This window comes from Platalea leucorodia, assembly GCF_965183815.1.
Source record: "Platalea leucorodia genome assembly, chromosome: 16".
Classification (NCBI taxonomy): domain Eukaryota; kingdom Metazoa; phylum Chordata; class Aves; order Pelecaniformes; family Threskiornithidae; genus Platalea; species Platalea leucorodia.
In genome coordinates, this window is record NC_138838.1 from 8,136,837 (window position 1) to 8,157,625 (window position 20,789).

Sequence of the window (20,789 nt, forward strand, 5' to 3'; positions counted from 1 at the left end):
TCCATTTCCATGTGGCATCGGCGAGGTGGGCACAGGTTGGCAGAGGGTTAATGCAATCTGCAGGGGAGGAGGAGTGTTGCCAAAGGTGGCCAAGGGCTTGTGGAGATTGGCAGGAGAAATAAACCCTCCTTGGAGTCCTCTCCGAACCTCCGTTCTGGGGTGAGCTCAGGTGCCATCGCTCAGCTCTGTTCCCTGACCTTAAACCAGGAATAACCACTCACCTGCTTTAAATAGCCATCAGTTTGCTGCTTAATTACCTTCCCATGAGGCAAGAGCTTTCCAAATTCATCGGTCTTTTCCCCGATCCGCTCACAAAACTATCCAGTGCTGTGTGGTGGGTTGACTCTGGCTGGGCGCCAGGTGCCCTCCAAAGCCACTCTATCACTCTCCCTCCTCAGCTGGACAGGGGAGAGAAAATATAACGAAAGGCTCCTGGGCGGAGATAAGGACAGGGAGATCACTCAGCAATTACCGGCACAGGCAAAACAGACTCGACTGGGGGAAAATCAGTTTAATTTATTACCAATCCAATCAGAGTGGGGTAATGAGAAAATAAAAACTAAATCTTAAAACACCTTCCCCTACCCCTCCCTTCTTCCCGGGCTCAACTTCACTCCTGCTTTCTCCACCTCCTCCCCTCCAGTGGTGCAGGGGGACGGGGAATGGGGGCTGCAGTCAGTCCATCCCACGCTGCCTCTGCCGCTCCTTCCTCCCCAGGGGAGGACTCCTCACGCTCTGCCCCTGCTCCAGCGTGGGCTCCCTCCCAGGGCAGACAGTCCTCCGTGAACTGCTCCAACTGAGTCCTTCCCACGGGCCGCAGTTCTTCACGAGCTGCTCCAGCGTGGGCCCCTTCCATGGGGCGCAGTCCTTCAGGAACAGACTGCTCCAGCGCGGGCCCCCCGCGGGGTCACAGGTCCTGCCAGCAAACCTGCTCCAGCCTGGGCTCCTCTCCATGGGGCCACAGGTCCTGCCAGGAGCCTGCTCCAGCGCGGGCTTCCCACGGGGTCACAGCCTCCTTCAGGCATCCCCTGCTCCGGTGTGGGGTCCTCCATGGGCTGCAGGGGAAAATCTGCTCCACCGTGGACCTCAGTGGGCTGCAGGGGCACAGCCTGCCTCACCATGGCCTTCCCCAGGGGCTGCAGGGGAATCTCTGCTCCAGTGCTGGGAGCACCTCCTGCTCCTCCTTCTTCACTGACCATGGTGTCTGTACAGTTGTTTCTCTTGCATTTTCTCACTCCTCTGGCTGCGGTTGCTGTTCTGCAGCAGTTTTTTTCCCCCCCTTCTTAAATGTATTATCCCAGAGGTGCTACCACCATCGCTGATGGGCTTGGCCTTGGCCAGTGGCGGGTCAGTCTTGGAGCCGGCTGACATTAGCTCTGTTGGACATAGGGGAAGCTTCTAGCACCTTCTCACAGAAGCCACCCCTGTATCCCCCCTGCTACCAAAACCTTGCCACGCAAACCCAGTAGATGCTGGTTTCGGCTGAGCGCTGCAGGATTGCTGCCAGTTTCACTGGGGCTTTCTGTAAATAAGGTGTCCAGACTGGATACGTGAGCACCAGGCATGCTGTAGCCAGGGAAACAGTGACAACAGCTTTCCCTCTGACTCCAGCCACTTGCTCCTTAAATGTCTCTCTTCATTGTGTGCTGACCTGAAAATGTAAATATTTGCTGTTCCCCTGTGCCCTGACTCCCTTCCTCTGCCAGGGAAGCTCCCATATTACCTCTGCATTTCAGCTGCTCTCCCAGGGACGCTGAGCCTGGGATTTGGGCGTGTTTGAGGTCAAACCCTTCCGCTTATCTATCATGCTTTTCCTGGGAACCTCTCCACGAGGATGAACTGTGATCCCACAAAGTGGCGTTGAAATGTGGAGGCTGGCTAATTTGCACCCTGCATGGGAAGCATCATTGCCGTCCCACCTCCCTTCCCACCTGGGTGCCGCACAGGCTTTGCAAGGCTGGGCTGGGCTCATGTTTCCCCACCATGGTCTGGGGTGGATGCCGGGGAACCGGGAGATGAGGGAGAGGGCTGGAGGTGAACCCTCGTGCCGCTCCCCAGGGGCTGCGGGTTGTTGTTGATCCCTGCTCAGGCAGCGACTTGGGATCCTCCCCGATGGCTTCGGGGCTGCTTCGCCTGAGCGCAGCGGGCGCCTGCCTGTTTGCAGTCAGGCTTTTGCAGCAGGCTGCTGCACCAGCTGTAGGGAAAGCTTTCTGCAAACAGAACTAGATGTCATGGGCTTAGCTCATCGCCACCAGTGGTTATTCCACCTAAATGAAAAATTGGATCTGTGTAATCTGATCTGCCTTTCCCCAAATGCATGCTGCCAAGCATCTTTGCAGCCCTCTGTAACTGCATCTCTGGGTGCTCCCGTTGGAGCTGCACCTATGCAGCAGCGAGAGCGTGTAGCCCGTTCAGTGTCCAGGTTACCGTCCTGGTGGTGCCTTGGGTTGTGAGCACAGCGTGCATGCGGGGTGGTTTTTCCGCTGGTTTTTGTAAGGCCGGGAGCTGAAACAACAGAAGCAGCTTGTCTTCCCCAACTGCTTTAAGTTCCTGAGCAGTGGAAAGTAGCAAGAGAGTCAAATCTCTTGTTGTTTTAGTCCTGTGTTGGCCCCTACAGCATTCAAAAACTCAGTGTAAAATGTAAGTTGAGTTATTGGCCTTTATTTGGGTTTACTTGAATGCCTCTATTCATAACCCATGTGCAGTCAGTGGACTGTACCGTACCCACCTATATTAAATTGCTTCTGGGTGCAGCACTGTCTTGAGAGAGAGTCGTATCTGGTGTCGCGGCTGCTTAGAAATAATTCTCCGTTGTGCGTGCTGCTCCCAGTCTGCGTGGTCCTGCCTTAGGTGAATCCCCTGACATTAGCTCTCTTTCCGATGGGATGGGGAGCAGAGATAAATGCTATGCTCAGGTGGGAATTGCCCCTTTTTGTTGTGTATCTTATGAGAGCTTTTGGGTTCCTGAATATTCCCTGTGGACTCCGTGGTGGCAATCTGGGATTTGCAGTCCCTTGGGGGTACTTGCAAAAACTGTTGTTTCCCCCCTGCCCCATGCTTTAGCCCAGACACCTGCAAGTCACTCTGGCAGCCCGGCTGGTAGCGGCAGCCTGGAAGTCACTGTTACGGGAGGTTTCTGGAGCTTTCTTCTGAAAAGGTGAAAAAACAGCAATAAACCCCACCATCCGTCCTGCGGTTGGTGTATTCTGAGTGTTTGCTTCACGTCGATTTTGATTACTCACCCAACAGACTTAATGCAGATTAGATTTCCATGTCGGGTATGGGTTTTAATATATAAATAAGTAAATGTATCACCAGGTTCAGTAACAAATCATTTGGCCCCTGTGTTTTCATGAAATGCTAGCCCCATGGGAACCAAATCCATTTTCTAATGCAGAAAATCAAACTGAGCCCGTCTATGCTAATTCTCATCCAAGCTTATACAATATTCATTGCAGAGTGTCTGATCTGTGATTCTTCTTGATAAGTAAATTCTGGTGTTATGACTCATGGCAATTACCAAAGCCCCCAAAAGGCACTAAAATAACAAATAATGGCTGGGATGAGCGGGGGGGGGGGCGGGATTATTGGGGTTAGCGGGTGTGAATAAGGTTAAGGACAGTTCCTCTGGTCCTGCTGGTCTGTGTCCCATGCAAAGAGGATGTGTTAGCCAGGGGAGCAGTAACAAGGTCCACCTGGGAAGACAAGGCTGATCCTATGGGATGCCACCACGAGCCCACTAAGGCCATGCCCCAGCCCTGGGGACCCGGCCAGGGGTGTGCAGGAAGGAGCTGAGGAGACAAGGCAGCGATGCTCAGGACCGAGGGGCAGCCGTAGGATTGGGGGCAGATGGGCCGCAGCAGCGTCGCCCTTCACCAGGCAGCTCTGGAAAGGAAACCAGAGCTTCGTGGCTGGTGAGAAACCTCTGATGCCGGGCGCAGGGATTGCTCCGGCGCATGTCATGCACCTGCTAACAGACTGAAAACCCAGCCCCAACTTTTCTGATGCGTTACTTATATTTCCCAAACATGCTAAACCCAGGATGAATTATCTTAAAGACTCTCTGTTTTCTGAGTCAGTTTTGTATTAGCAGTTGGAGGTTTTAGTGGCTGGGTGCTTTGGGGTGTGTGTGTCTGCATACGCAAATCAGGTGAAGTCTGAATGCTTTGAGTAGTGGATGAAGTCCCTGATAGCTGTGGGATCATGCTGACAATGAGCTGTGTCTAAATTGGGCCCTTAATTTTCCCAGATCAGCAAAGCTCATTTGAAATCTCTGCCTTGGTATGCTGCGTTGTTCAGGCTGACTGGCAGCAGGGGTACTGAGCTGAACCCACGTTTCTAGCCTGTCCCTCATGTATAATGCAGGTCTGGAGAGGACGGCAAAGCAGGCATTTGGGATGGGGTTGGGAATCATAAATGGATAAATACCCAAATCATGTGGGATGCTGGTCACCGTGTGCTTCTCCTAGCTTCAGTAGTAGTTTGTGCCTTGCAGGGTAGGGCCAGAGTGAGATTTCCCAATTCCTTCCAGGCTGTTTAACCCATCCCTGCCCTAGAGCTATTTTGAATACCAGCAGGTAATGAATAAGCCTTTTTGTGATACAGAATGGTTTTCTTGGCATACCCTTAGGATTTGCAAGCCCAACCATCGGGCTCCTTCCTGCGCTGCTCTTGCACCAGCCCGACGTGTGCAGCCCCGGTGTGTGAGCAGGCTGGAATGATGGGAATGCAGCCGCTCGCCCAGACCTGCAAGCAGGCATGAGACGGACAGACAGCCATGTATTTCCTAGAGAAATGCCTAGAATTCAGAGAGCTTGTGAGTAACCCATTGTTGTACAAACATGAGAGCACAGTGCCAGGAGTCTGGCAAGGGCAAGTACGCTGGGTCCCCCCCTGCTCAGAGAATGGCTCTGCGGGGTATTTCTAACAAACGAGCTTTAAAATGAATCTTTGGATGGGGGCAGAAGGATTTGAGTTGCCTCAGTTTGCTGGTTGTGATTCGGGGGATGTTGCTGGATGAAGGAGGAGATGCTGGATAGCGAGGGGATCGAAGCCCGGGTGGTGAGCAGACAGCAGCACACTGGTCACTTGACCCGTCTCTTGGGGCCTAATCCCAAACTTTCCCCTCTTCCTTCCTTGTGGGATGTTTCTTTGTCTCCTTGGTGAGAGAGGAATGGTGTGCTTTCCAGATGAAGTCACCAACATGAGCTGCTCCTGTTGATTCTCCCATGACCGTTTTGTGGCCAGAAAGCCTCGTCGGTGCCTTATCAGATGGGACGGTCACCAGCTGGTGTCTGCCCTACCTCACTGCTGGCCCAGCCGGGTTTGAATAGGTGACTTGGGCTAAATGTCTGCTGCAGGCACGTTTGCTTCCCTTTTGCGAGGGCAACAGCCAGGCAGGGTGGATGCCAGGTTCATTTGCAAGCGTTGCATGCAGTTTAGCTGTGTGACAAAGTCTGCTGGCGTTAGTGTGTTTGATCCCGCTCCATCTCCGCTTGCAGAGGCATGTGCTCTCTTTTGGGTTATTCCTGGGGGCATCCGTGGCCCTGAGCACTAAATCACCGTCATTAGTGCTGGTCCGGGGGCCTTTCCTCCAACGGCAGTGTCAGGTGCCTGCCTTGCCAGGCTCAGGTGGTGCAAAACAGCATCCGAACCAGGTAATAATGTTCATGACTTGTCAGACGCATCCCTGCACTCTGGAAATGGCTGGGTGGTTAGCGCCAAGGAGGGGTGGGGGGGTTCATGGAGGAGTTTGTGGCTGCAAAATATATGGTGTTCCTTCTCGGAAGGAACACACCCTGCTTCCTGGCTGCCGTTGTCTGCGGTCCGCCCTGCAGAAAGATTTGCATGTGTTCCTGCGAACTGGGGACTGGGCTCTTCCAGCAGCAGCCACGTCTCAGCGCTGGGGCGATGGTGCCTGCGGGGCAGCGCTGCTCCGCCTCGTGCGCAGGAGGCATGTCTGTCTGGCACTTTGCAAGAGGGAGCTTGTGCGGTGTGGTGGGGTTTGCATCCAGGAGCATCAGCGTCAGACAGCGGTGACCCCTGCCTGCACTCAGGCAGGGAGAGGCAGGCGATGCCAGAGCCTGTCTCCCAGCTTCCTGCTCTGGCTGCTGAATTACATACAGCGCTCTGCTAGGACGGAAACAGGATCCAGGGACACTGATTTCCACACCGTGCATGAGCTGCAGAGAGGCAGCATGCTTGCTGGGCTCCTGCCAGAGCCAGAGGCGATAGGAAAAGGCCTTTCTCCCCACGCCCTGTTGCTGGCCGGTTCACGCTTTGGCTGATCCCCCCCTGTTTTTCTTCCGTTGCAGGCATCCCAACTCTCATCGTCCTGGACTCCAAGGGAGATGTGATCACGCGACAGGGGCGGGTGGAGGTGCTGAACGACATTGAATGCCGCGAGTTCCCCTGGCATCCCAAGCCTGTGCTGGAGCTGACGGACTCCAACGCCGTGCAGCTGAATGAGGGCCCCTGCCTCGTTCTCTTTGTAGGTATGGAGCATCGCTGCTTTGAAAGCAGAGCCTGTTCTCGGGAAGGGGGCTGGGCTACCTGCCAGCTCAACTGGAGCTGGCCACGGAGCTGAGAACCTGCCTCCTGTGGTGGCAGCGTCCGTGGGAAGGGACATCAGCCCGTTTCCATCACCAGGAGCAATGCTACGGGGTCCAGAGAGGCCATGGGGAGACAGAGGTTCCCGTGGAGTCCCCTCAAGGGATTCAGGGGGGCTAACAGACTTGGAGCCTTGCCTGTACCAGAGAAACGGGCTGCTGCAGCTCACAGGGGTTGGCCAGAGCCTGCCCGTGCCCACGGGTCTCCTGCAGCTCCAGCCCAGCCACCCGAGGGATGCGATGGAGTAGCGATTTGCAGTGGAGAGGAGCTGTCGTATCAAAGATGGTTCAGCGGCAGCTGTGGAGAGGAATGCTGATTAGGTGTTGGGGAGTATGAGAAATACGCTGTCACAGCCAGTGGTGGTGGAGACAGGAGAGGCCTTTCTGGAGCGGGGACTTCAGGCACACGTGACATTCCAGAGGAGGCAGAGGAAGCATCTCTGGGAGGGATTGGAGCTCTGTGCTGGAAACCACAGCTTGGGGCTTGAATCCCTGAGCTGAGCGGGGCTGTGAAAGTCAGAGGAGCCTCTTGCATGCTCTGCTGGTCCTTGGGTATTCCCTCCTGTGGGGTGCTGGCTGCAGGACAGGGCAGGCTTTTCCCCAAAGCTCCTGTCCCTCTTCCACTGCTAATCCACACGTGAAGCTCCGCCACAGTTGGAAACAGCCCTAGAACTCATCCAAAGCACAGCTGGCTCGTTCCTCATTGCTTCCCTGCCAGCGACGGATGGTTAAATCAGGCGAGGGCTGCGGCTGGGATGAGCTGCGCTGCAGGCTGAGCCCCGGCAGGGCGGGGGGTGGCAGAGGGGGTCCTGGGCTCTCGGCAGGGGGAGGCTCGACCAGCCTTCTCAGAGTGCATCTCTCCCTTGAGTGCTCTGTGGAGCGTTGGTGAGGGTTTGCTGAAGAGCCCCCCTTGCCCCGAGCCTGCCGGGGTTGTGCAGGGGGCCTTCCTCACACACCCTTCTCTGCAGCACTGATAACATGGCTCTCGCTCTTTCCCTTCTTCCCTTTCAGATTTCCTTTTGACCCTGATTATTTATTCAGCAGAGCCCAGCAGGGGATGTGAGCACAGAGCCAAAAATACTCTTCTTGCACAGGGAGAACCGGCTGGCCACGCCAAGCGTGATTGATTGGGGCTGGCACTGCAGGCCTCTAGAAAGAGTTATTTTTATCTTGCTCTGAGCAAAGTTTTTCTGTCACCTTGCTGCAAACAGCTTATTGGGAGAGCACTGTCCGGCTTGTGGCTGGGGCTCTCGCTTGGCACTTGAGGGGCTGTGCGGCCTCGGTGAAATCTGCTGGCAACGTGCTGGGGCGGAGATGAAGCTGATGCTGCACCAAGGCAGGCACTGGGGATGGGAGCTCCTGGTCAGCCTGTGTCCTGCTGGGAGACCCTGCCCAGCAGACTGGTGCCTGTGCTGCACAGGCAGCAGCACCCCCAGGAGAAGGCAGCCACAGGAGAAGGCAGGCTTAGCAAGAGCCTGAGTAAATCCTGACCATTCTACATCTGTCCCCAGAGAGGTTAGGGCTGGGTTAGCCAGAGTGTGCAGGGCTGCCTGGAGTGCCGCCAGCAGCGGTTGTTTGTAGAAAAATCAATCCCTGCAGATACCCCACAACTCTACGTATTTATCACTGTCACGCACGCAGGACAGATCCTGCAATCTAGTGTGCAGTGTCTCTGGCATCTCCTGCTTTGCTTGGAGAAGCCAGAGAGGAGGACAGGGATGTGTGGAGCAAGGACAGAGAGTGCTTCGGGAACGGGCATTGCCTCTCCCAGCCAGGGCTGGACCAGTTGCGTCAGGTGGTTACACTGGGGACCACGAGAGCTGCATGAGCTGCACACGACCGGGAGAGCAGGGACCTCCCTTCTGCCTTCTTACTTTTTTTTTTTCTTTAATGCTAAAAGTTGTCCCCGAATTGAAATCGTTTCATCTCGATGCTGCTCAAGGACGCAGTCTCTCCTCTTTTCAGCTCAGTATTTGAACTTCAGTGGTGGCTGGCGTTTGATTGATGTTGCCATCTCTTTCTACTCTACCTCTGTCAAATCAAAGCTGCCTTCACAGCGCTGCTGCCACCAAGACTCGAGCAGAAAAGCTGCCAAGCAGCCATCCCGAGGCGGAGGGCTGGTGGGTGGCGGGCAGGGGTGGCAGGCAGCCTCAGATCAGCGTGTTCGTTTGGTCTTCAAAACATCCCGATGCTTCTTAAACTGTAAAGCGGCTTTTTTGTGCCTGTTTGTCCCTGAGCTTCAGCAGCGGCACCGGGGAGTGAGCGGTGAAGTATTTGGGGAGCAGGAGCAGCTCTTCTGTTACATGTTTCCCTGTTTCACATGAAAAGCACATTTCAGCTGCTCCCTAATTGCTACAGAGCCGCGCGGCTTTGAAGTTCGTGCTGCGCATCCGGGCTCTGGTTTCCTGCGTGGTGATGCTGTGGGATAGAGCTGCCGGCGCCCGGCCGGTTTGCATCTGTTTGATCCTAACCTCCTTTTTGCCTTGCCTCTTTTGTTTTGTCTCCCCACCGCTGTGCCCTGCAGATTCAGAGGATGACGGAGAGTCAGAGGCAGCGAAACAACTGATTCAGCCCATAGCCGAAAAAATCATCGCCAAGTACAAAGCCAAAGAGGAGGAGGCACCGTTGCTCTTTTTCGTGGCGGGTGAGGTAAGCGGGAGGAGAGCGCAGGGCTGCGTCCTGCTGTGTCTTCATACAAGGACTGAGCTGGGTTGGGTACCACTGTTGCCACTCTTCAGGTGGGTAAACTGAGGCACAGAGCTACTGCAGCTAGTCAGGGACTGCGGAGCAAAGCCAGACCCAAGTCCTGGCTCAGTCCCCTGCGCTCATTGCTGGATATTACTTCTGGCAAAGGAGTCCCAGCTGCATTTGCTCAGAGGTGGAAAAGCCTGACAGCAGGTGAGGGAGCTGCTGGGGACGGGTGGAGAGAGGCTGGGGGAGATGGGAGGGAGCTGCCAGCTGCCCCTTGAACCCTGAGGCTGCGCGGGCAGGAAAGGTGGCTGGGCAGGGGGAGAGGAGCCGGGGTTTGGGTTTCAGCCCAGCCCAGCCGGTGCTGCCCTCCTTGCTGAGGTGCTGCTGGATTTCTTCCCACCCCGGGAGGAGAGCAGGGACCGGTGCTCCGGCCTCTTCCCTAAGGGGTGCCTGTGGGAGGCAGCCCTGATCCTGCGGACTGGGCCTGTTTGTGTGCCGTGCCGGTGAAGTGGGCAGGGGCCGCTCGGGGAGCAGCGGGGCAGCACAGGGCTGTGCTTCCGCTGCCGGCTGCGGCAGGAGCATCCCAGCTCCGCTCTGCCCTGCCCTGGGGCTCAGCTGGGCACCTCACTGCAGTGCTCACCTGTCCCCCCGTGAAACGAGGGCTGTTTCCTGAGCTGGACACGCTCTTGGTGGCTGGGATGGTATTTCGGGCATGTGCAGGCTGCGGTGCTCGGAGCCAGCGATCTGCTGGAGAAAATGGGAAACGGGGTAACGGGGCTTCTGGCCTCCCTTTCCCCTGTGCAGGCACTTTGCCCTGCTGCAGGCTTGAAAACGAGGAAAGTTTTGTGTAAGGGTCGAAAAAGTTCCCAGGCCCCCCCAGGCCTGCGGTTCCCTTCCCTGGGTGCTGCCTGCGCAGGTGGCAGCTGCTGCATGGCCGCGCGCCTGCTCCGTCCGTCCACGCTCACGTCACAGCCGCAGTGTGCTGCAAGCGGGGCCCTCTGGAGCCGCCCTGCGCACAAAAGGGTCCCCACCGCTGCACCCCGCCCCCCGCTGCCAAGCAAGCCCCCACCACTGCCTCCCACAGCCCCGTCAGCCCCCTCCGGGCAGGCGCTCCCGCTCCCGCCGCCGTAATGGGTCTCCAAGCGTCCCAGCTCAACCCCACGCCCCTGAATAAGCCCCTTGTTGGAAAGGCTATTTTGGGAGGGTCCAGGACCTGCCCCCCTCCCCCAGAGCCTGTGAAGCATTTTCTTCCCGTTCGCCGGCTGTAGCTGAAACATTGCCGCTATTCATCTGGCTCCCGACGTCCCTGTGGCAGCCGGGCCGAAGAATGGGGAGAGTCCAGCGTGTCCCATTCATCCGTCACCTCAATAGCCGGGAGCGCTGGCCCCAGGTCTCCGCCGGCCCCCATGCACAAAGCAGCTTGGCCACGGCCGGAGCAAGCGCCTCCCATTCCTCTCCCAGCACCGTCTGGGCCAGTTTTGCATTGATTAAAAAGGTTTTTCGTCCCTTTGCGGCGATGGGATAAAGGACGAGGCATCCCGATACCTGGGCTCCAAGCCGGCATGGGAGGTGGGAAGCGCGGAGGGTGGCCGAGTGCCCCAGCCCCGAGGCGGCGGGCCCAGCCCCGCTCGCCCTTCCCTGCCACGTGGTCCGGCTGCGCCAGAAACCCCTGCAATGGAAGGGGAGGCGCGACAGGAGTTACCCTGCCGGCCGCCGCCACGTGCTGCAGAGCCACCAGCCACTAACCAGATTGATTGATTTCTATTACTGCCCTTGGAAAGGGGCTCAGAGGAACGCCCCGTTTCAGATGCCATGCGTTGTGGGCTTGGCCGGGAGCGGGAGATGAATCGCCCCAGTGCCGGCTTTTGCATTGCAAAGCCTGAGCAGAGAGAAATTTGTTTTTTCCCTTTGCCCAGAGCTGTGCTGTGCCTGGCCGAAGGGAAGGCAGCCCGCTCCTCCAGTGAGCAGCTCGCTGCTAGGGAGCCCTGTGACCTGCTGGTGGGGTTTTGGCGTTGGCTCAAAGTGTGGACCTTCATCCTATTCCCATTTTCTGGTTTGCTCCAGGTCCTTTCAGCATCTGCCCCAGTGAGCGGCGAGGCTGCGGCTGTGCTGGCAGAGGGCTGGCGAGTCCCCACATTCAGCACTTGTCCCCAGCTCCTGAGCTGAGGATGCCAAAATTGCTCCTGCCCCAGAGGCTCCAGGGTGGCCTGGGGCAGCAGGTCAGCCTGGGGGTGCTGGGAGCTGTGCCCTGCATGGAAAGGGCTGGAGGATTGCATGCTCCCATCCCAGCCTCGGATAAATCAGCCTGGTTTGGTTTTGAGGCAAACCACGGGCAGAGCAGGCAGCAAGGCGAGTGCTGCCGACTGCGCTCATGGTCCTGCAATGCTGGTGCGAGGCCCAAACCCTTGGGAGATACTTGTGGGCTGGATCACGGTGTGGAAGCAGCAAACTGCTCCTGGTTGTCCTGGCTCTGCTGATGGCTCCTCTCTCCCTCTCATTTTGGCCTCCAGGACGACATGACCGACTCCCTGCGGGATTACACCAATCTGCCCGAGGCTGCGCCCCTGCTCACCATCCTGGACATGTCGGCCCGGGCCAAGTACGTGATGGATGTGGAGGAGATCACGCCTGAGATCGTGGAAGCCTTTGTCAGCGACTTTCTAGCAGACAAGCTAAAACCCGAGCCCATCTAAGGGGGCTTCTGTGCCAACAGACGTTATTTAAAACTAGGTCTCTCTTCCGCCGCTCGTGGATTCTCCAGCGTGTCCTCACGCCCGACCCAGTATCCAACCTTCTTGTGGTGCCTTGTTTTACGCAGTGAATCCTTCTCCTAAGCAAACTCCTTGAGATGCACTTTCAGCAGGGAGTCATTGGCGTTTGGAGACTTCGCTTGTGCTTCATGGTGATATATTCTCTAATAACCAGGCCAGAACTGTTACCGTATTGTTATTTTATACACGGCACTAGCTAGCAGGCAAATCTTTTTGCATGGTGTTCTTCCCAACGTATGCATCAGGCAGTGGATGGGGTTCTCGGGGCTCTTTTCTTCTCCTTCTCCCCCTTCTTTCCTTTCCTATCACCCCTGCTGACTAAGTGACTTTAAGGAAGCAATAAGGAAACTGTCCCCTTTGCCACGCGAGTGCCCTGACGAGGCCGAGACAAAGTCTTAACTGCTGACAACCTCTGAAAGACCACGGCGCAGCCGAGCTCTTCCTCCTGGGGGTGAGACCCTTCCGGGTGGGTTCCCACCTCCCACCCCAAGCACCAACAGCCTTAGGCGGCGCTGGCTGTGCGTGTCAGGGGGTCACCCGCCTGCGACGGGTGGATGTTCCCTCCCTCCCTCTCTGAGCCAGGAGGAGGACCACCACCACCGGGCTGCCCTCACCTCTCTCGTCTCTCCTTTGTGCTCTCCCTGTCCCCTCTTGCCCCTTCTCTCTGGTATGAATTGTCTCCCTTCTATGTTAGTTGATTGAGCTGTTTTTCGTAGGTGTGTCCTAAACCCAACGTTAATGGTGCTGTTCTTTAAAAAATAACCAAAAAAACCCCAACAAAAATAAAAAAATCCCTCCTTAACCCAAGCAGCACAGCCGAGCCCCTGAAAAGTGACATTGTAAAAACTGTACATGGTGATTGGAACTTTGTAATAAAACCGTTAAATAACCTTGTCCCCAGAGGTGCCGATTGCCGCGTCCCGCTGTCGGGGAGAGGGAGCCCACCTGGGACCCGCGCGGCAGGAGGAGCCCCCCAGCCAGACCCCGTGGGGTAGGTGTCAGTGCCGGCAGCTCCCAGCGCTGTGGCAGCTGAGCCGGGATCGCGCGTGTGCACTGCAGCTCCCTCGGGGATGGTGACTCCCACGAGCTGTTCAGAGATGCTGTGGAGGGGCGAGCACGGCCTGGTTGCCCCACGCTGCGCCCACCCACCCCACGGGCTCTGCTCACAGCACCCCCAGCCAAGGGTCCCCCCAGCTCTTGCCGGATGATGCAGCAGCGGCTGCAATGGTTTCCCACCAGCGTCCCCGGGAGGGTGGTGTCCCGGAGGCGTGCACGGTGTGCGCTGAATAGCGGCTGTTGTGCAAGCCACCGCTTTTCCCTTTCAGCTTGTTACTCAGCGATGGCAGGATTACGGCCTCTCCCCCTTTATCGCTGCTGCAGCAACCCACCTTGGCAGGAGCTGGGAAAAGCCTCCAGCTCAGCAAGGCGGGAACCGTATAAATCCACCCTGTGTTTTGCACATTTCAGAGGCTCTCGGTGTGAGCAGGACGGCAGCAGCACAGCAGCGTTGGGAGCTGCGGCTTTGCTGCGCCTCCCTGGGCGTTGGGCTGTGAGCAGCCTACCCTAAATTAACCCTGAACTAACCGGTATCCCCTTTACTGGAGATTTTTGAGGAAATAGCCTTTTCAGTGAGTTATCTACTGTGGGGTTAAGGGCTCGTGGAGTGAGCTGTGCCTGGCTGGACTCAAGCTGTGTGGAAGCGGCTGAGCAGCAGCGTTGCCTCGAGCCCCCAACACCACCCAGCACCCACGCTGCCTGTGCTCAGCGGGTGCCTGCTCGTCTGGGGGCAATCGCGATGGGTTTGTGGTTTGAAAGACCGCGGGGTCTGTAGCGTTTGGTCATGCAGCAGCAGCTGATTTTTTTAGAGAGGGGGGAACCCATATTCCCCTCCGGACATCGTGGTTTGGGCTCCTAGCGAGGTGGTGAGCTCAGCACTGCCACAGCCGCTCCGGTAGCTGCTCAGTAGGAACTGGTGCAAAGCAGCTGTTTTTCTGCCTGAGAATTGAGTTGGTTTGGGTCAATTTAATTGAGACCGGGGCTGGAACTGGGCTCTGGAGATGGAATTGCTGAGCTGGAGTAGTTTCAGGCTCGCGGTAACACCGCTGTCTGACAGCGCACCGCACACCCAGCCCAGGCCGCACTGCGCACTGCTCAGATACAAGGGCTGGGGTGTGGAAGAGGCTGAATCTCTGGGTATTTCTCGAGCAGACAATATGAATTATTTCAATGGGGTAATGGGAAGCCGGAGCCAGCAGAGTGGGCTGGCGGTAAGCAGCTGGTTATGTGACTCGCAGCCAGAGGAGTAGTAGTCTCCTTCCCTGGGGCCCAGCACCCGTGCCCCTCCGAGGGACGGCCACAGCGAGCGGCAGCACCCACAGCTCCTTTCATAATTCATCCGTGCTGAGGCCCAGCTGCCGGAGCGAGCGGTGTCCAGGCGGCTGCCTCCCGGCAGCGGCACCCTCACGAGTGCCGGAGCTCGGACACCCCACGCCGCAGCCAGCCCCCAGGGTTGGTGAGCTGCTCTCATCGCTTGTTAGAGCACGGGGTTTGGGTAAGCACAGGCAGGACCCATTCAGGTGGCCGCTATTTGGCCTTTCTTACCCCAAAACCACTAGCAGCAGCCAGGCCACACAGCCCAGGGCTGCGAGAAGGACGCACGTTGTCATCCTGGCCGGGCTGGCACAAAGGCTGCCGGGCCCTGACCCTACAGGGAGGGATCTGAGGCCTCCCCAAATCTGCCGGCTGGGCCCGGAGGGGCCCTGCCCAGGGCTGCCAACAGGAGGGAGTGGAACAGCCGGGCAGCAGGGAGCTGGCTGCCCGCAAGGCGAGGGCCCCCACCCGCAGGCCTTTCCCTTCTCACTAGCATCACCGTGCGGCCGGAGCGCCCACGGGCTCACCCGGGAGTCACGCACTCATCCAGCCACAGCTCCAACGCTGCCAGAGCTGTTTAATACCCATTTACTGCAAACCAAACAGCCTGAGCTGCAATTTTATTAACTCTACAGCATGCCAAAGGGAAGGGATCCTTCTTCAGCACCCAAATCTCAGCAGTTTAGCCCACTACAGGGAACTTCTGCCTTTCATCTTCCTGCTTGTGCCTCCACAGCAACTGTCTCTTCCCCTCAAACAGCACAATGCTAGCAGCGATAGCAGAGTTCAAGCTGTCCACGCCTGGCACCACGGGAATGACCAGTCTCTTCCCTCCGGTGCTGGCTGCGAGGTGAAGCGCGTCTGGACTCAGACCGTGGGTCTCTCCGCCGATCACCACTGCCACCGGAGTCTGTGTCCAGTTCTCATAGTAATACTGTGCGGCCAGCTCTGGGACGCAGACATCTGCGGCTCCCTCCTCATCCTCGCGCTCAGGAGTAGCCCGGGGTTTGGATTTCACAGGAGCTTTCGGGTTGCCAGGAGCAGAGCCAGCCCCGCCAGCTCCTCTCGGCACGGACGCCTGAGTGCCTGGGTCTTTGTTGTCAGCCACGCAGACCTGGACACCGGCAGGAAGGTTGCTGGGAACAGATTCCCAGTCCAGGTTGGCGACGATGGGCAGACGGAAGTGAGCTCCCATGCCTGCACGGAGCACCTTTGGCTCCCAGGGATCCACACAGCCTGAGACGGAAGGGAGGAAAACGGCAACACTGCAGCGGCTCCCACAGAGACTGATTCAGCAGCCGCTGCTTCCCGCCGCAAATCATGCCTGGGGCAGGCACTGCTTACAAACTCTTGGGAACAACATCTTCAAGCACCTCCTATTCCCTGCCTTACCCCCAAATTACTCAAACTAAACATTTTTCCCCAGGGAAAGGCTTTTACCTTTGGTGAGAAGCACTTTCTCACAGCCTGCTCCTGCTGCAGATCTCAGAATAGTTCCCAGGTTTCCTGGATCTCGGATATTGTCGCAGATGAGGAGGAGTGGCAAGGAGCTGGTTAGCTGAGCGGCAGGGTAAGACATCTTGGCATGGTTGGGCTTGGAAAAGATCCCTGAGGAGACAAAGTTCTGACAGGCTTCTGACTGACACACCCCAAGGAGAGGGCTGTCTCTCAAGTAGCTGGCCCAAATTTCACTAAAGAGGTGCTGGAGAAAGCATTAGGAAAAGCATTGCTTAAGAAAAGTTCGAGAAGAGTTTACCACTTGACAAGGAGAACTATTTCCCAGCAGAGCTGGAGTGACATGCTATTAAAAACGAGCATTATCACCTTCAGTGTACTCTAGGAGCCACTTTCACAGTTACCACAGCAGGCCAAATGAAAGGGAATTCTCTCAAATTATGCCACTCCTGACACACTGCCAGAATGTCTAGGGGAAGGTTAGGAAGACAGAGTCATTATCAACTAATGAAGTGTGAAATAAGTTTCCCTTTGAGCAGCCTTACGCCTGTTTCTAGGGCAACTTACCTATAAGCCCCTGAGGAGTTACCAGGTCAGACCAGCTCTTAATGTCTTCAAATTTCACCTTAACTAAGTTGGCTCGTTTTAGCTCTGCCTCGGGCAGCTCCTTCAGGTGCCCCACAGTGCTGAAGAAGAGAGTCTGCAGCACAGCTCCTGCCTCCAGGGCGTCCTTGATCAGCCTGTGACCCTCCAGCAGAACCTTCCCGTGATGATCCCGAAACTTCTTCGACTTGGCGATAGTCACCACTTTTCTGCGGAGAAGTTAATCAGAGAAGACGGCTGTGGTGCTAACAACACCTTCAGTCTGACGTTTGCCAGGCACCGAGAACTTCACTCGGAAGTCCCCCAGCTATCTTTAGACCGGCTGTAACTGGCATTGTGGTATCAGGCTCTACCCAGCCCCCCCAAGTGTTGGAATTTGGCTCAAATTCTGCAGATGTGACACCGGGCAGCTCAGGGGCGGTTCCACAGGGGGCTCAGAGCGGGGCATCCCCGCAGCCCCTGCGTTAGGTTTGCTGGCAGGACCTGTGACCCCGCGGGGGGCCCGCGCTGGAGCAGTCTGTTCCTGAAGGACTGCGCCCCATGGAAGGGGCCCACGCTGGAGCAGCTCGTGAAGAACTGCGGCCCGTGGGAAGGACTCAGTTGGAGCAGTTCACGGAGGACTGTCTGCCCTGGGAGGGAGCCCACGCTGGAGCAGGGGCAGAGCGTGAGGAGTCCTCCCCTGGGGAGGAAGGAGCGGCAGAGGCAGCGTGGGATGGACTGACTGCAGCCCCCATTCCCCGTCCCCCTGCGCCACTGGAGGGGAGGAGGTGGAGAAAGCAGGAGTGAAGTTGAGCCCGGGAAGAAGGGAGGGGTAGGGGAAGGTGTTTTAAGGTTTAGGTTTTATTTTCTCATTACTCTACTCTGGATTGGTAATAAATTAAACTGATTTTCCCCCAGTCGAGCCTGTTTTGCCTGTGCCGGTAATTGCTGTGACCTCCCTGCCCTTATCTCCGCCCAGGAGCCTTTCGTTGTGTTTTCTCTCCCCTGTCCAGCTGAGGAGGGGAGCGGCTTCGGCGGCACCTGGCACCGGCCAGGCCCAACCCAGCGCAGCCCCCAGCGCGCCCCGCGCAGGGCCGGGCCCGGCTCCCTCCCGCAGCGCCGCTGCCCGCGCCTCACCCCAGCCTCCTGTCACCGGGCGCCGCCTTCTCGTACCACAGCCCCGGCCCGGCCGAGCTCCGCTCCACCGCCGGCGGCGGCGAGGGGGGGCGCTCCCGGGGGCTCTGCTGCCCCTCGGCCGCCGCGCCCCGCTCCTTCCGCGGCGGCAGCACCCGCACGGGGCTCCGCCGCAGCGCCCGCACCCCGCGCCGCCCCGCCGCCGCCCTCGGCCCGCCGGGCCCCAGCAGCGAGCGGCCCAGCCCCGGGGCCAAGCTCCTCAGCGCCGCCATCTTCCGTCGTCACCAACCGCGCGACGGGCGCGCTGCGTGACGTCACGCGCGCTCCGCCATGGGGGCTCGGCGGGCGCTGCACTTCGTCTTCAAAGTGGGGGACCGCGGCCGGAGCGCGCGCTTCTACCGCGAGCTGCTGGGCATGAGCGTGAGCGGCGGGCCCGGAGGGGAGGGAGGGAGGGAGGGGAGGGAGGGGAGGGCGGCTGCCGCCCGTCGCCCACCTCAGCCGCGGAGGCCCCGGGGCTCCCTCGGTTCCCCCGGCCCGAGGACGGGGGCTTCCCCGCCCCCCGTGCCCGCTGGGCCGCTCCCCCGGCCCTCGCCCCCCGCCCCGGGGCGCCAGCGGCGCGTTAAGGCTGGCCGGGGCTGCTGAGGCGCGGGGGAAGGCGCCCTCCCTGCGCTGACCTCTCTCGCCCCGTCCCTAAGGTGCTGAGGCACGAGGAGTTCGAGGAGGGCTGCAAAGCCAGCTGCAACGGGTGAGTGCCCCCGCTTTCGCATAAACGCCTGCCGGTCGGGACCTTTTGTAGGTAAAATAGGGGTTGGGTTGTTTTGTTTTTTGTTTTGTTTTGTTTTTTTTTTTTAAAGTACCTCTCTTGGAATCAACAGTTCCCCTTTTTGTGTAGGTGTGATGTTTACCTTGAAACACAAGTATTGCTATATTACACCTATAGGCTGATACTGAACGGTATAAAATTATTTCTATACTTTCCGGGAATTACGTTCAATTACATTGTTTTTTTCCAGGCACGGGGCTACCTAGGGTCTTGAGTTAAAAATCCCTCCTGGCAGCCCCAAAGGCTTTTGTCTTCACGAATGAAAGAAATCTTACAATCTGGTGCCTAACCGCTTACTTTTCCTACTTCACAATAAGGAAGCGCTCGTATAATTCCAGCTAATGAGCGGCTTGTGCTCTTAAAATCTGTTAAGAAGGAGGTAGAATCGCTTTTGTTGCGTGGTCGTGAATGACAGCCCAAAGTCAAAACCATTGACCGCGGGGACGCCTGTCTGCTCTGTGCTGGGCTGTGATGAGAATTCTTCACAGGTATCGGCTCCTGCTTGGTGGGAGGTGACTGGATTACCTGTGCCGTCTGTTTACCCTAGAAATGCAATTCTTTCTTGAAACACTAATACTTGCGGTGCTTGATGTTTATTTCTAATACTCATGACAATTAAATATGGATATTCCAGCCCTTATGATGGAAAATGGAGCAAAACGATGGTGGGCTATGGGCCAGAAGACAATCACTTTGTTGCAGAATTGACTTACAATTATGGTATTGGAGAATATCGCCTGGGCAATGACTTTCTGGTAAGTACCACACTTAATAGCAAAATCTTTCTTCTTAAGATAAGCTTTTTTATTTTTATGATTAGGAGCTTGTTTAGCATATAGGTTGTACCAGTTGCTTTTTTATGCTGTTTGGTTCCTTAAACACTTTTTAGTCTTGCTTTTGTAGTTGTCTCCAAGTTGGACGAGCAGAAACTAGAGCAGCTTCGTGCTCACTTAGGATCCAGGATTCGCTTCCTCGAGCACCTTCCAGCTCACTTGCTGTGTGTTGTAGGACAGCTGGTATTTGCTGGCAGATCTAACATGGAATGATTAGCTAGGAAGGATCTTGCTGTAGGAAAACACTCTTTTATTTATTGTTATTTTTCTCTTTGTTATTTACTAGCTGACAGCCAATGAATTTTTCACATTTCTTCTATGAATACATGTAATGTGTTTGCTCGTTGTTTCCCCTGAGCAAATATTCTTTCCCCAGTTTGCAGGATGTCCGGAACAGCCGCTTGGAGCCACGGATTTCTGCCTAACCTGGTAGAACAGTTAGGAACTCAGTTTTCCTTTTCTGTGCAATGCGTTGAATCAGAGTTTTAAATTCCTTTTGCTTTTCATTTCCCTTTGGTGTGAAAGAAGGGTAGATTAGGCATATATGTGGGATGCGCTGTAAGACTGAGCTTATTTTATAGGAGCAAGATACCTGGTTCTCAGGAGATCATCTGGTCCGTCTGTTATAAAAAGCGATCTCGTTTGTTTCTGGTCATTTGCAGAGGCAGGCTACTGAAAGGCAGGACTTACAGACCATCCACCCTCTGAATTCCCTGTGTGTCTGTTCTCTTCTCACTAGGGCATAACGCTTGTGTCCAGCCAGGCTGTGAGCAATGCTAAGAAGATGGGGTGGCCCCTCAAAGAAGTCACAACTGGTATTTTTGAAGCTGAAGCCCCAGGGGGATACAAGTTCTACTTGGAAGACAAGGAACAGCTCAAGCAAGGTGAAACTTAACACACTGGCTCTTACTGGTGTTCAAAACAGATTACGAGCGGGATATAAGAGTGGGCTGTGCATTTTGTCTCGATGGCATTTTATGAAACAGAGAGTGTTTTTGTTATTTCTTTGTTGCTGTCCTTCTCAAGAATCTACAACTGAGTTTAAAACTACAATATATTTGTAACGAATTTCAAGTTATTGCAATCTTACAGATCCTGTGCTAAAGGTAACCTTGGGTGTCTCCGATCTGCAGAAGTCTGTTAACTACTGGTCTGATTTGCTGGGGATGAAAATATATGAGAAGGATGAGGAAAAACAAAGGGCTTTGCTAGGCTATGCGGATAACCAGGTTAGTACTTAGAAAACTTTCCAGTTCTGATCTTTAAAGTTGTGCCTCATCATAGAAACCTCTCATTTTGTGAGAACAAAATCCTAAAGGGAAAAAAAGTTCTTAATTAAAGCAACTGTGCACTTAATTCTGTGCATTTAAATTAAAGGTTGCATAGACTTAACTGTATGTTTCTAAAAACAGCTGTGGCTTGCTCTGGTAATTCTGGTTTGTTGGGAAATATGTGTGTGGGCAATTTTGAAATCATCTGCATCAGTGAAAAACTGGAGCGAACGTAGCACTGAGAACAACCG

At 56.1% G+C, this 20,789-nt stretch overlaps 3 protein-coding genes across 5 annotated transcripts in view; 2 read left to right on the forward strand and 1 right to left on the reverse strand.

Annotated features, from left to right (window-relative positions):
* Positions 1-12,934, forward strand: part of NXN (nucleoredoxin) — a gene marked incomplete at its 5' end in the record, with an annotated part of 55,279 nt that extends 42,345 nt beyond the window's left edge. The window contains 3 exons of the mRNA XM_082328710.1: positions 6,315-6,494; positions 9,133-9,257; positions 11,810-12,934. Coding sequence (XP_082184836.1) covers positions 6,315-6,494; positions 9,133-9,257; positions 11,810-11,992 — 488 coding nt within the window. The 3' untranslated portion in view covers positions 11,993-12,934. The remainder of the gene's footprint in view (positions 1-6,314; positions 6,495-9,132; positions 9,258-11,809) is intronic.
* A 2,108-nt stretch (positions 12,935-15,042) lies between these two features.
* On the reverse strand, positions 15,043-17,883 carry MRM3 (mitochondrial rRNA methyltransferase 3; the record flags this gene model as incomplete). Its single annotated transcript, XM_082328496.1, has 4 exons — positions 15,043-15,676; positions 15,881-16,048; positions 16,463-16,707; positions 17,615-17,883. The coding sequence occupies 4 exons, from the start codon at positions 17,881-17,883 to the stop codon at positions 15,123-15,125; spliced, it is 1,236 nt and encodes a 411-aa protein (XP_082184622.1). The 3' UTR covers positions 15,043-15,122.
* A 33-nt stretch (positions 17,884-17,916) lies between these two features.
* Positions 17,917-20,723, forward strand: GLOD4 (glyoxalase domain containing 4). 3 transcript variants are annotated; one of them, XM_082328044.1, is made up of 5 exons: positions 17,917-18,031; positions 18,307-18,356; positions 19,069-19,189; positions 20,007-20,151; positions 20,360-20,723. In XM_082328044.1, exons 1-5 carry the CDS (start codon positions 17,942-17,944, stop codon positions 20,506-20,508), a joined length of 555 nt encoding a protein of 184 aa, XP_082184170.1. In that variant the 5' UTR covers positions 17,917-17,941; the 3' UTR covers positions 20,509-20,723. The 3 variants fall into 3 exon arrangements, with proteins under 3 accessions (XP_082184170.1, XP_082184171.1, XP_082184172.1); XM_082328045.1 differs by having other exon boundaries at positions 20,343-20,490; XM_082328046.1 differs by having other exon boundaries at positions 20,401-20,468.
* Positions 20,724-20,789: the final 66 nt, after the last annotated feature.

What these genes read in the sequence shown, in the direction of transcription:
- GLOD4 (XM_082328044.1), top strand. Translation starts at nt 17,942, where the DNA reads ATGGGGGCTCGGCGGGCGCTGCACTTCGTCTTCAAAGTGGGGGACCGC. An exon ending in GCGAGCTGCTGGGCATGAGC is followed by an intron (nt 18,032 to 18,306) that starts GTGAGCGGCGGG and finishes CCCGTCCCTAAG; the next exon opens with GTGCTGAGGCACGAGGAGTT. An exon ending in CAAGGAACAGCTCAAGCAAG is followed by an intron (nt 20,152 to 20,359) that starts GTGAAACTTAAC and finishes GCAATCTTACAG; the next exon opens with ATCCTGTGCTAAAGGTAACC.